This window comes from Octodon degus, unplaced genomic scaffold (assembly GCF_000260255.1).
Source record: "Octodon degus isolate 3935 unplaced genomic scaffold, OctDeg1.0 scaffold00121, whole genome shotgun sequence".
NCBI lineage: Eukaryota > Metazoa > Chordata > Mammalia > Rodentia > Octodontidae > Octodon > Octodon degus.
The window spans coordinates 2,405,474-2,418,856 of record NW_004524697.1 but is presented as its reverse complement, the minus strand read 5'-3'; the positions used below and the strand labels follow the sequence as shown (position 1 = coordinate 2,418,856).

Here is a 13,383-nt window from a genome sequence, read left to right as displayed (position 1 = left end):
GGTGGCGGCAAATACCAAATCTAAGAAGAAAACTGTACATGTTAAGGTACAAGACCAAAAAGTAAAAGTACACATAAAAGGCTTAAATTCACAAATATAAAAAAAATCAATGTTTCCAGATAGAACTTTACAAATGAACTCTCACAATGAAATATCATCAAGAGACAGAGTTAATATAAAAAAGATAATTAGGCAAATGTGAGTGAAAAGACAATTATAGGATATTAATTTTATATGTAGATATATAGAATAGATTAATATATTATGGGCAGAAAATATTGATATAACTTAAAAAACAAATCACAGATCAATAAATTATAGTACCAACAATTTAGGCTCTGAATATTATAGGTTTATACTACATAGAATACAAATTGACAGAATTACTGAAAGAGATAGGTAAACTGACATTTGTCATTTTGACATATGAATTTTTATTGAAAAACTGATTGACTCAAGAGATGAAAAATGAAATATGATTGACATCCAAACCAAATAAGAACATGGTAAGAAAATTATTAAATTTGGTATTAAGAAAATTTAATGGTGCATTAAATATTAACATAGTATAATAAAAATTTTGTCAAAATATGAAAGCATGATTCACAGTTTGGAAATATTCCATTTATTTCACTGTACTACTTCTCTAGTTAGAAGAAATTCAAAGAATTATTCAAATCAGGAAAAGGAGACATTATGTCTCTTCTTGGATTCCAATTAGAATACTGAAAACATTTTGATGCAAACAAGTTGTTTGAAAAGCAAGTATGTAACTTCATCAAAGTGAAGCTTATAAATTTGCTGCTTTGATGAGGTTGTCTAATTCTCATTACTTCCAATTTTCTATAGTCAAGTAATTAATGTTGTATATTTCAATTTAAGTCAAAATTTGTTGTTTAAGCACTCTCTTCATGGCAGTACAGATTTTTGAAAGAAATAGAAAAATGGCAGGTTCCTGTTTTTAAGAAGTTTTCATTCTGCAAGGAAGGTATTCATGGGGTAGGAAACTAGCTGCTCCTTGTGTACACAAGCACACACAGTGATCACATTGTATTTCACATTCACCTACTTGGCAAGTCTAGTTAAGAATAAGTTTATAAAGGGCAAGGTGACCCACAGTCCATCAAACATTTTATATTAGCTAGGACTTAGGTTTTACCAGAACTTAGTATCTCATGTTAAAGGTGTTCATGAAATGATAGAACCAAAAAACTTACGATAGAACAGACAAAACAGAAAGTTGCATTGTTGGACTTTATATTTTTATAAATTAGATCAGAGCTAATCAGTAAACACTGTGGAAATTATGCTTACAGACAAATTGCAAGGATGAAGAAACTTAGGAACTAAAAGTTCAGTTGTGGAAGAAACCAGCCACTACCAATACATGAAAAATCATGAACTCCCAGCCATCTCTAGAGAACCTCGCTGATCAAGCATGCAGCCAACCTCATGGGGAAGAGGTCAGCCTGAAAGACTGGGCTGAACTGGGGAGAAATCAAGGATGAACCAGCAGCACTGTCAGCAAGAAAAGCCCTCAGAAAAAACAACCTGGGATTTTAATCCCGAGAGTGATTTCTTCATTGCCAAGATAAGAGCTGATGAAGAAGTCTATCATATTGCCAGAAAGAGTTTAATCAGGTACCATTTTGGGAAAGGTTGAATGTGTGGACTGAGCCACATACCTGTTTCACTCTACAACTGAAGGGTTACCCTTTCACAAAAACTGGGTGACAGTAACAGCAACAGGCGCAGAGAGGGTAAGGGCTCTATATACATCAACTGACATCCCCTGAGAAGCTCAGTGTCAAGCCAGGAAGGACACAGGGTCTGTATTCCACAGTGAGAGGCCAGGTTTGGTGTGCACATATCCAGAGGTGGTTGAATCCTAAGGGGATAACAATGAATCCAGCAGTTGGCTTGAGTCAAAGAAGAATCTGACTTGATGGATTCCAAAGACTGTAGGTCTTTTCAGGAAACCACTTATTTGGAAGTACATAGTGACATTTTTGACTAATTCTTACTCTTTCCAGAGAGAGAGAGAAAGAGAGAGAGAGAGAGAGAGAGAGAGAGAGAGAGAGAATTGTGTTTAGAGATTTATCTTCTGTTTTCTTTTTCATCTTTACTACTTTTATTTATTTGCTGTTTTTGCTCCTTTTTTTCACCTTTCCTCTCTCTTCTCATTTCTCACTCTCTCTCTCTTTTTTTTTTGTTTTATACTATATCCCATTTCTAGAAAACTGGTAACTGAACCAAGTAAAATGCAATTTCCCCTCCCCAATGAACAGAAATTGTTGGATTCTGAAACAGGGGTGAAGGCTAGTAGACACACCAAGAGCATATGTCTGAAAAACAGATGTTAAATAAAGAAGTTTCCGTATTAGTAAGAAATCTACTACAATCAACCCACAATCCTCAGGACAGACAACAAAGAAATAAACAAAAAATAGAAACATAAGCAGACAAGTCAGAAAAATGCATCCCCAAACCCCCAGGTCCCTCAAGTCTAAACATGGAATAAAAAGGGAAAAGCAAGAGCCACATGCCTATATTATTCAAAATGATATCAGGTGAGATAACAAAACAGGTCAATAAGACTTTGTCAAGCTCACAGTAGATATAAGTAAACATATTTGGATTAAATAAATAAAATGATTAGTGAGTTTGCAGAAGACAGTAATAAAAAGGCTAGCAGAGCTAAGCAATGCAAAACACAAGTGACCAGCTTAGAAAAAGAACTAGAGTCCATAAAAATGATCTAAATAGAAATTCAAAAGATTAATAATTCAGTTGCAACTATTGGCAGCAGAACTGTTCAGTAGTGTTAGAATTAAAGGATAAGCCTTCTTTTAGACCCCACTTAAACAGAGATACTTTAAAAATAGCAAACATAAAATATGAGTTCAATGTAAGATAGCTGATACAAAGATTGGTCTAAAATTAACTGGAATTAGAGAAAAATTAGAAGACATCAAAACTTTCCAACATGGAAAAATAATTTTAACATTAAGTTAAAAGTGAGAAATATAGAACCCCAAATAGCCAAGATCAGAAAATCACCTCTGTACAATGCGTAGTCCAAATATTAGAAATCCAGCACAAGAACAGAATCTTAAAAGATGTTGGAGAAGGGAAGCAAGTCAGTTATAAAGGAAAATCCTTTATAATTACAGAAGACCCAAGATAAATGTCAAGGGCAAAGAAAGCCTGAGTGCAGTGTTTTAAGCCCTAAAAACAAAAGCAAAAGCAAAATCTTCCAATACAGAGTGATATAATCTGCAAAATTATTTTTAAAAATTGATGGAGAAATAAAATATTTTCATGATAAAAATACTTAAATAAATGCATGACCATCAAGCTGACCCTAGACTCAAGGAGGACTCAAGGAGACCCTAGAAAAGTATGATCAAGCCTTCAATGGCAAGAGTTTCAGTGGCATGGACATACCAGATAGGGCAAGTGATTAAGTCAAGGGAAAGGAAGGAATCAGCAGCAATGAAACACTACACAGAAGGACAACTTAAGTACTTACTAAAGTGAACAATCTCAATTTGTCAATCAAAAAATTTAGACTGGCAGAATGGATCAAGAAACAAAGTTCAATAGTATGCTATATAAAAGAAACACATTTAATCCAAAAGGAAACTCATACACTAAAATTAGTCTCTTAGTTTCAGGCAAAGCCAATTTTAAACCAAGACTGATCAGAAGAGACAAAGTAGAACACTACATATGGTTACGGGATTTATCTAACAGGAAGAAATATGAATTATAAACATAAATCACAAAAGAACGGTACACTTAACTTCATAAAACATAAAAAGTTAGATACATATCAGTTCAATTTTAGTGAGTAAACTCAGCTATCACTATCACAAACAGAAAGATCAAGTAGATAAAAAGGTAATAAAGAAATATCATAGTTGAACCAAACCTTCAGGCAAATTGACTTAATAGTTATATAGAAGGGGCTCTATCCAACAACCACACAATGCACACTCTTTTTTTTGAGGAAGGAAAGGTTTATTCAGCTCACAGTTAGTGGAGATTTCGGTCCATACTCAATGCACACTCTTTTTTGACATAGATGGAGCATTCTCCAAAGTAGAAAACATACTATCCAATAAAACTTGCTTAAGTAAAAGCAAAATAATAAAAAAAATTACCTGGCATATTATCAGATCATAGTACAATGAAACTAAAGATTGATGGAAAATAAACCACTGAAATCACAAACATGAATGAAAATTAAATAACACAATCTTGATAACAAAGAGTCATGGAAGAAATTAAGGAACAAATAAGACATTTCCTAGAATTCAATAATAATGCCGGTACAATATATCAGAAACTACGGGACACAAAATAGCCCCAAGAGGGAAATTTATATCTGTGAATGCCTACATCAGAAAAATAATGAGCCCAAGTAATTAACTTAAAGATGTACCTCAAGGTCATAGAAAACCAAAAACAATTGAATTTCTGATCTTTAACAGTAAAATAATTCATAAAAACAGAGCAAAATCAATGGAATAAATACTAAAAATAATACAAAGACTCAATAATTGAAGAGCTGGTTCTTTGAAAGAATAAAGAAAACAAAACAAAACAAAAAAAACTTTCGCTGATCTTACCAAAAGAAAACAAAAGACTCAATGCAATTAGGACTGAAAAAGGTGAAATCAGAATGGACACTGTTAAGATCTGGAAGATTATTGACAACTACTTTACAAACCTTGATGCCACTTTTTTTGAGAACTGGGAAGAATTATAAAACTTCCCAGATATATACAGTTTACCAAATCTGAACCATGAAGACCTAAAAGCCCTGAATAAATCAATAATGAGATGACATTGAAGCAGTAATAATTATAATTATAATAATAATAATAAGCCTACCAACAAAGCAAGTGCAGGGCCTGCCTGAATGACTAACTACTGAATTCTCTAAGAAGTATAGGGCAACCTAATGCAAATGTTCTGCAAAAACTTTCATGAAATCAAAAAGAAAGGAGTACTCCCAAAATCATTCCTGGAAACTAGCATTATCTTGATTCCAAAACCAGACAAAGATATGTTCCAAAAAAAAAAAAAAAAAAAAAAAAAAAAAAAAAAAAAAAAAAAAATCAATGACAGGTCAATCTCTAAAGTAAATATTGATGTAAAAATCTTCAACAAAGATGCTGGAAATCAATGCAACAAATCACCCAAAAGGTCAAGAGCAAGTAGGCTTCCTCCTAGTATTTTTTTTTTTTTTTTTCAGGGAAGGGTCTACAGGGTGTTCAGGGTCTCACTACTAGATTGGACTCATAGTGATTCTCCTGTTTTACAGCCTCCCAAGTTCTGGGATTACAGGAGCACTCCACCATGCTCAGTCTCAGCATGCCCCAGGGGTGGGGCAGGCATGGCAGGCCCAGGGTTTGAACACCCGGCCCCTGCGCCTGCTTACAAGAGCTTTAATCCCTTGAGCTATTTGGCCAGCCTTCATTCTAGGGATTTAAGGAGGGTGCAGAAAAATTGAATCAATCAGTGCGCTGCATCACATAAACAGAAATAATGACAACAATCATATTATCAACCCAATAGATCCAGAAAAAGCCTTTAATAAATTCCAACATTCATTCATTGATTAAAAAAAAAAAAAGGCGGAAGAACATACATATAGAAGGATTCTACCTAATCTGACCTGCTCTATTTCTGACCTGAGCCGGTTCACTCCTCCTTAGGCAACCTGGTGGTCCCCTGCTCCCAAAAGGTCACCATATTGATGCCGAATTTAGTGTAGACACCCGATTGGCACGGCACACTGCAGCCCAGAACTCCTGGACTCAAGCGGTCTTCCCACCTCACCCTCCTGAGTAGGTGGGACTACAGGCATGTGCCACCATGCCAGTCTCTATCTCAGTCTGATAGAAGTCATTTGTGACCAATACACTATTATTTTGTTTGGGAAAAACTGAACGTTTTCCCTCTCAAAACAGAAACTAAACTAGGATGCCCGCTATCACTACTTCAGGTCGTCCCCAAAAACACTTGCTAGGGCAACCAGGCAAGGAAAAGAAAGAAAAGGGATATGTCTAGGATAAGTCAAAATATCATTATTTGCAGATGATATGATCTTCTGGGTACAAGACCCCCAAACTTCCCAAATGACCTGTAGAATTAATAATGAAATTCAGATGCAAAATCAACATACAAAAATCAATACTGTTCCTGTATGAGAATTAGCAACTCACTGAGGAAACTATTAGGAGAATAATACTATTCATAATTGCATCATGATAAATTGGATACTTAGGAATTAAGCTATTCAGTGAAGTAAAAACCTCCAAATGAAAATTACTTCACTTTGAAAATATGGAGAACATCAAAAATGGGAAGAAGTCCCATGTTCATGGATAAGTTGAATATAAAAAAATGGCTGTACTTCCAAAACTGGTCTATGCATTTAAGACTATCCCAATCAAAATGCCAACAGCATTTCCCACAGATGTAAAGAAAACAGTCACGGAATTCATATGTAACCAGGACAGACCCAAAATAGAGAAAGCAATCCTGAGTAGTGAAGGGAAAGTAGGAACAATCAAAATACTAGATTTAAAGAAATACTGCAAAGCTACAGTGATAAAAACAACAACAACAACCAAACCCAGCATGGTACTGGCACAGAAACAGACATGTGGACTAATAGAATAGCAGAAACAGACCAAAATACATTCAATTTTTTGGAGTTGATGAAAGGGCCAAACACACATCTGGTAAATAAATGAATCTAGGACATTAGACCCCTACATTCAGAAGATTAAATCTAGACCTATATTTGCACATGTAGTAAGCTAAACTCAAGATGGATGAATAATCTAAATGTTAAAAGAGGAATATTTGATCTTCTAGAAGACAAAATAGGGCTGGTGAGATAGCTCAGTGGACTAAGCGCCTACTTAGGAAGCGCAGGGAGCAGGGTTTGATCCCCAGCACCATAGGCCGCACTAGTCCACCCCCAGGCACATTGAGCTGGCCACGGAGTCTGGGCCTGATGGCGCATATCTGTAAACACAGTGCTAGGGAGGCTGAAACCAGGTGGATCACTATGAATCCAAGCTGCATAGTGAGACCCTGTGCCAAATATACAAAATAAAAATAGAAGACAAAATAGCTAAAACTCTTGAAGACATAATTAGGCAAGAACTTTCTGAACAGAACCACAACAGCACAAGAAATAGTACTGAGTGAGAAACAGCAAACGGAATCTTACCAAATTAGAAAAATTCTTCACAGCAAAGGAAGCTACCAACAGAGTAAAGAGATAATGTACAGCTTGGAGAAAAAATTTGTCTGCTATTTTTGGACAAAAGATTATATCTAGAATACATGAAGAACTCAAAAAATTTGACTTCCCAAAATAAAAGATCTAATAAAAAATGGGCTCCTGAAGTGCAAATTTAAAATGCTAAATACAGGGCCTGTCAGATAACTTAGTGGACTAAAGTGCGCACTTAGGCAGAGCTCAGTGGCTGGGGTTCAGTCCCCAACGTGCCATGCCAGGCTCGCCTCCAGGGTATGCTGAGATGGCAACTGAGACTGGGCATGGTGGCACTCGCCTGTATTCCCAATGCTTGGGAGGCCGAAAACAGGAGAATCACTATGAGTGCAATCTACATAGTGAGACACTGTAGAACCTGTCCTAAAATACAAAAAAAAAAAAAAAAAAGCAAAAAACAACAAGAATACCCACTAAATACATGAAAAGATGTTCAGAATTTCTAGGCAATAGAGAAATGTAAATTCAAACAGCACAGATTGCATCTTGACCCAGGAAGAAAGATTATCATGAAGAAATCAGGTGACAGCAAATTCTGGGGAGGCTGCCCTGAATAAAGAACATTTCTAAATCATTGGTGGGAATATGTACTCAACAATCACTGTGGGAATCAGTGTGGAAATTTCTTAAAAACTTAAAATTTAAAATTCTGTTTGGGGGGCCAGTGAGATAGCTCAGTAGAATAGGTGCTTGCCTGGGAAGCACAAGGTCCTGAGTTCAATCCTCGGTACCGCAAAATAAATAAATGAATACACAAACAAACAAATTCTGTTTGACCAAACATCCCCTTTCTATCAAATCATCATATTACAGTGATACATGCGCCTCTGTTTATAGTAACATAATTAATTCATAATCGCCTATATGTCCATTGACAGGTAGATGGATGAATGTGATGTTTATATGACATAGAGTACCACTTTGTCATAAAGATGAATAAACTTGAGGGACTTGAGGTGAATGGATGCCCTTAAACCATAATATTAAATGAAATAAATCAGACACCCCAAGCTTAACTATCACAAGGTTTCTACTACATTAGAAATACAAACATAAGAGGCAAAATTAAAGATAGGAAGGAGGAAGATCTTTTTAAAATGGGAATATGAGCAAGAGAAGGAAAGAGGGAAATATAGCAAGGAGAGAAGGGGGAAGGAGAAATAAAGGATTGAAAACAAATGGAAAGCAGCTACCCACAGCGGGAGGGAGCAGGGACAAACGGGAGTGGTGGGGACAAGGAAAGAATGCAGGAGTGTTGGTACGCATGCCGCCTACCCCCAAAATCTGTGATCATGCCCTGCACACAGGCATTAATAAAAATAAACAAAAAATAGAAATTATATTTTAACTCATTTCTGCCATGTTCTAACATTTATTAAGAAGTGTTATTTAAGTAAATAAAAACTGTTAGGGTTTGGCAAGTTCATTCTGTAAAGGGTCAGACAGTTAATATTTTAGCTGTAGCCAGCCGTAGGATCTCTGTTATGTTATTCAACTCTGTCATTATTTACAGCATAAAAGCACACATTTGACAGTACAAGACCAATGACTAGGCTTTGTTCTACTACTTCAGCATTTATGACATTGAAATCTGAATTTTATATATTCATGTGTTTTGATTATTTTTCAGTCACTAGAAAAGTAAAGAACCATTTTTAGCTTGAAGATCTGTGAGTAGGGGATTGCCAATCTCTAAGTGAGAAAGCAACCTTTTTTCTTATGTTCTTCTAACATCTTAAGACAGGCTTATTGTAATAACCCTGAGTTTCAAATATGTTCCTAATTATAGAAGAAAATGCTTTCTCCCCTTGACTCCTCTAACTTCCATTTTCTATATTGCAGGTCATTGTTTTATTTGTATGAAATTGTACCATTTATTTCCTTTATAAACATCATGTTGTCAAATGATTTTAGGCAATAAATATGGATAAGATAGCTTACCAAGTTAATTTGAAGTGTTTTCTCCCAGTTTTTCTCATTATTCACTCCAGCATTATTGACCAAGATGTCCAATCTTCCAAAGTAGTCTACAACTTTTCTGAAAGTATCTAATTTCAAAAGAGACATTATAGATACATTTTATTGTCCATAGAAGCACACAGATCTAACCTTATGGCCATGCAATGAATTTTTATTTATCATTCCTTAAGGTGAACAACACACACTTAACCTGCAACTTAATTCCTTTCTATTCAAAATGTGATTTGTGAATAAGAAGGCTCAATAAGCATTACCCAGGAAGTTGTTAAAAATACAGAATTTTGTGAATACCACATACCTGTTGAGTCAGGACCTTACTTTACCATACCCGTAGATGAACTGCATTCCCATTAAAGGTATATAAGAAGTAACTTCAATGCAGTAAAGTTTAGAGAACTAAGCATCCTAGGCTAATAGCTGCTTGTAGCAAAGAACTATTTGAAGACAAATTCAGCAGCTATATCTCTTCAGTGTAAGCCAGCTAAGAAGTTGTTGGACTGTAGCAAAGATGTGACAGAAATCTTTTATCAACAAACATGTTATGCTGGCAAAGTATTATATTAATACAAGTTTTCTTATATATGCAAATCCATTGTGACTATTTCAGGAAGATTTTATGCTCTAGTCATAAAATTCTACATTTCATTCAGATGATTTTATCAGATCAATGAAACTTTGATGTCTGCTATTTTATTTTTCTCCTCATCATTATTTATTGCTACTTTACATTCATTTATATTAAAATTGTGTCCAATCAGTGAAGTCTGGCCCCTCAGGCTCAGTGTCATCAAGTCCACTGTTCAACCACATATTCAATTCTTGCAAATCCTCTCTCCTCTATCTAGTCCAAACTGGGCCTTACCATTTCAGCAGTGAGAAACTCACTACTTCCCAAAGCGGCCTTTTATGTAGTTCTACTGATTTAAACTGTTTCTGGGGCTCTGTTATGATTCAGCCAGTCTTACTACTTGACAGCATAGATAACAATGGTAGCAGTCATTCTAAAGGATAGAAGTGTGTTCTCAGACCTCCACACCAGCATATGTATTCCTTTTGGAAAGTAGATCAACACAAACTTACTGTGACTTTACAATCACTGAACACATTTGGAAAACCACTCATTTGCCAGCTGTGAAATGGATCGTCTCCCGTGAAAATTACTTGCTGAACACTTTGCCAATCTCTGTAATGTGTACCCTCTGCACTCACTGTACTGGAATGGAAGACAACAACAACAAAATAAAAACTGTTTACTTTTTCATGGAATTTTCGAAAAGCTTCCGAATATCTCAAATTGGTTCCAGAAAAGGTCATACATGGAACATTAATTTTTCTTTTCCTTTTCTTCCTCTTCTATCCTAAGTTGGCTCCATTCCTCATAACTCTACAGATATTGTCCCATTTTATGAGAGATATTGTTAAATATGCTTATTTTTTCTTTCTTTATTCTGGTCTTTAATACATTTCTTTGCCTCTCTATGCCCTGCCTTTACTGGTGTATGAGATAACATCTTTCTCTGATGCTCCACGTGAGTTAAATGACTCCTATCTCCTGTAGCATGCTCTTTAACTTACCTGAACTCTCTGTGCTGCAGTTTGTTAATTTGTAAAATGAGTCATGTCTAGATCATCTCCAAAAACCTATTCAAGCTCTGGTATTTTATAAATTCAATGTGTTTACAAACAGTTTTAAAAGTTGCAGTAAACATTAAGTCCTGAAATTGAAAGCCGTCACATTTTCCTTTGATACAGACAACTGCCAGTGTCCACACATGTGGCCTTCTCTGGACGCACAGGGCTTCCCAGGTCACTCATTATGCGTCTGGGTTGCTCGCACAATCACTCATCCTTAAGCAATGTGTTTACAGTCAAGGCATTCATTTTAAATACTGCAGAGCAAAGCAATTGAGGCTAAATATCATGTGTCAAGCTGCATAAATTGAAATGAGAACAGTTTTGACATTGTATGACCTGTTTTCTACCCCAGCAGCATGCCTGCTGGGATGTAGCATTGCTCTTTTCCTGAGCCGGAGCGTCCTGTACAGTCAACAGGTGATCCTCTGGCAATTCTACCAGCTCTGTGTTTATAGAACTGTCCTACTGAGGCTTGACATCTGTATTATAAGTCTTTGCAGCATTTGGGGATTTTAATTACATAACTTCCTTTAAAACAATCTCCACTACATGGAATCTCTCATAACACAACACCCCATTTTCACTCTCACAGAATATGCCAAAAGTTTTAAAAGAAATTCATACTTCAGGGTCCCATAAAGAGGAGTCCTTCAGGGAAATTTCTGGAACTTATCTGATGCATAGACTAATAATGTGCCTATAATTTACTCAATCTCTTCTAATAAGTTAATGAAATGCAAATATTTTATTTTCTCTTTTTCCCCTGAAAAATAATTTTTGCACGCAAATGGATTGGGCCTTCTATATGTGTGGAGCTGTTTTCTGTGCACACCGACGCTGTCACTTATTCTTCACAAGTAGTTGATCTATTTTAAGTGACTACACAGAAACAGGAAACCATTGAGGAAAAGCTGACAGAAACTTTTCGTCTGTCATTTTAACAATATGCCATGATTATTATTTTAAAATACCATTTCAAAGGAGAAAAACCAGAGAAAACACTTGGCCAAAAGCCAGTAACATCTCCATGCGCGTGACCCTTGAATTTATATTCTAATGTGTTCAAAAGAGAAACACACTACCACGTTTGATTGTCACAGAACTCTGTCTTTCAGGTTCCTAGAGAAGTTGTTTGCACAGTGCCCTAGCAAATTTTCAGTTCCACAGTCTGTCAGCAACAGCAATCATTTAATAATTACTGTAGCAGCGGTATGTTTGAATACACAAAAGGAGTTTTGATTACATTATGTGCTGCCAAATGACTAAAGTAAAAGGATTTCTCAGACAGCCTTGTCTCTCCTTCGTTTTTATGGCCACTGGTTGGCAATAGGACATGTAACAGTCCAAGCCATCTTCCGGAGATTAAAAGTAGTTGCTCTCCAGGAGGTGGCCAGGCTGGCTCTGGGCCTTGCCTGCTCTCTTGCCCGGCTGCCTTTGAGTTGTTGCTTGCTCAGGGTGTGTTTCAAGTAGACGGACTGGACCCCTGTCTTACCTCTCAGTTGTTCCTGGTTAGCCACATCACACTGGATGAACAGCGTCTTCTGAGGTTCAAATTGTTCATCCAGGGCAGCTTTACACTTTACACCTGCTTCAAGATTCCAGTCCACCAGGGCTACCTGCAATAGCAGGAGGGGAATCAAGGTCCGGAGCAGCTCCGGAAATAGGCGCAAACAATGCACAAGTCGCTATTGCCTAGTGTTCAGGCTCAGTCGCAGTCGCCTGCCACGTCTGCCCCCAGCCTCTGCGCAGCAGCTCTCGGCTGCGCGTCCCTCTACGTCCCGGGACCCTGGGGGCGGACAGGTTTCGGGCGGCTCCGCACTTACCTTGGCGCCCTTGTGCAGCAGTTCTTCGGCGAAGGCTCTGCCGATGCCCTGCGCGGCGCCGGTCACCAGCGCCACTTTGCCGTTCACGTGCATGGTCGGTCGGGCTCGCGCGAGCAGACTGGGGGTCAGCTCCGCGTCCCTGCGCCGCGGCGGCTTTTATGGACCCTGCGAGCCCGGCGAGCGTGTGCAGCCCGGCTGGCACGCTGCCGCCAGTGGGCGGGGATGACACTGTCAGGCCCGCGCGCGGAACCCACGGCAGTGTCACCTGCCCCCTGCGACTCCAGGGGTCAGGCTTCGCGGGCTTGGCCTTCTAGATTCGCCTCAGGCAGCCGATCCACAGAGAGCTCTTCCTCCTCAGCCTCTGCCTGCGTGCCTGGCGGTGAACTGACAGATAAAAGGAAAGAAGTTATTTCTTTAAGGAAAAAAAAAAAAAGTTTCCTTCAGTGCCCTAAAGACCGACCAGATAGGAGAGCATGACAGAGATTTGGGAGCTTGGATAGCGCCACACCTCGCCCCAAAAGTAAATAAACAAAACGGCAAAGTAGGGATGTTGGTCTTTTCGGCTCAAAGTTTTTGTAGGAACCCCCACGTCGAAATCACCAAGGAGGAAGTGGCTCACGCCTG

At 37.7% G+C, this 13,383-nt stretch overlaps 1 protein-coding gene across 1 annotated transcript in view; it reads right to left on the bottom strand.

The window, feature by feature from the left end:
- Hpgd (15-hydroxyprostaglandin dehydrogenase) overlaps positions 1 to 13,094 on the bottom strand; it is a 60,093-nt gene extending 46,999 nt beyond the window's left edge. The window contains exons 1-3 of the mRNA XM_023700098.1: positions 12,760 to 13,094; positions 12,429 to 12,552; positions 9,263 to 9,369 (exon numbers count right to left, since the gene is read on the bottom strand). Coding sequence (XP_023555866.1) covers positions 9,263 to 9,369; positions 12,429 to 12,552; positions 12,760 to 12,852 — 324 coding nt within the window. The 5' untranslated portion in view covers positions 12,853 to 13,094. The remainder of the gene's footprint in view (positions 1 to 9,262; positions 9,370 to 12,428; positions 12,553 to 12,759) is intronic.
- Between the last annotated feature and the right edge of the window lie 289 nt (positions 13,095 to 13,383).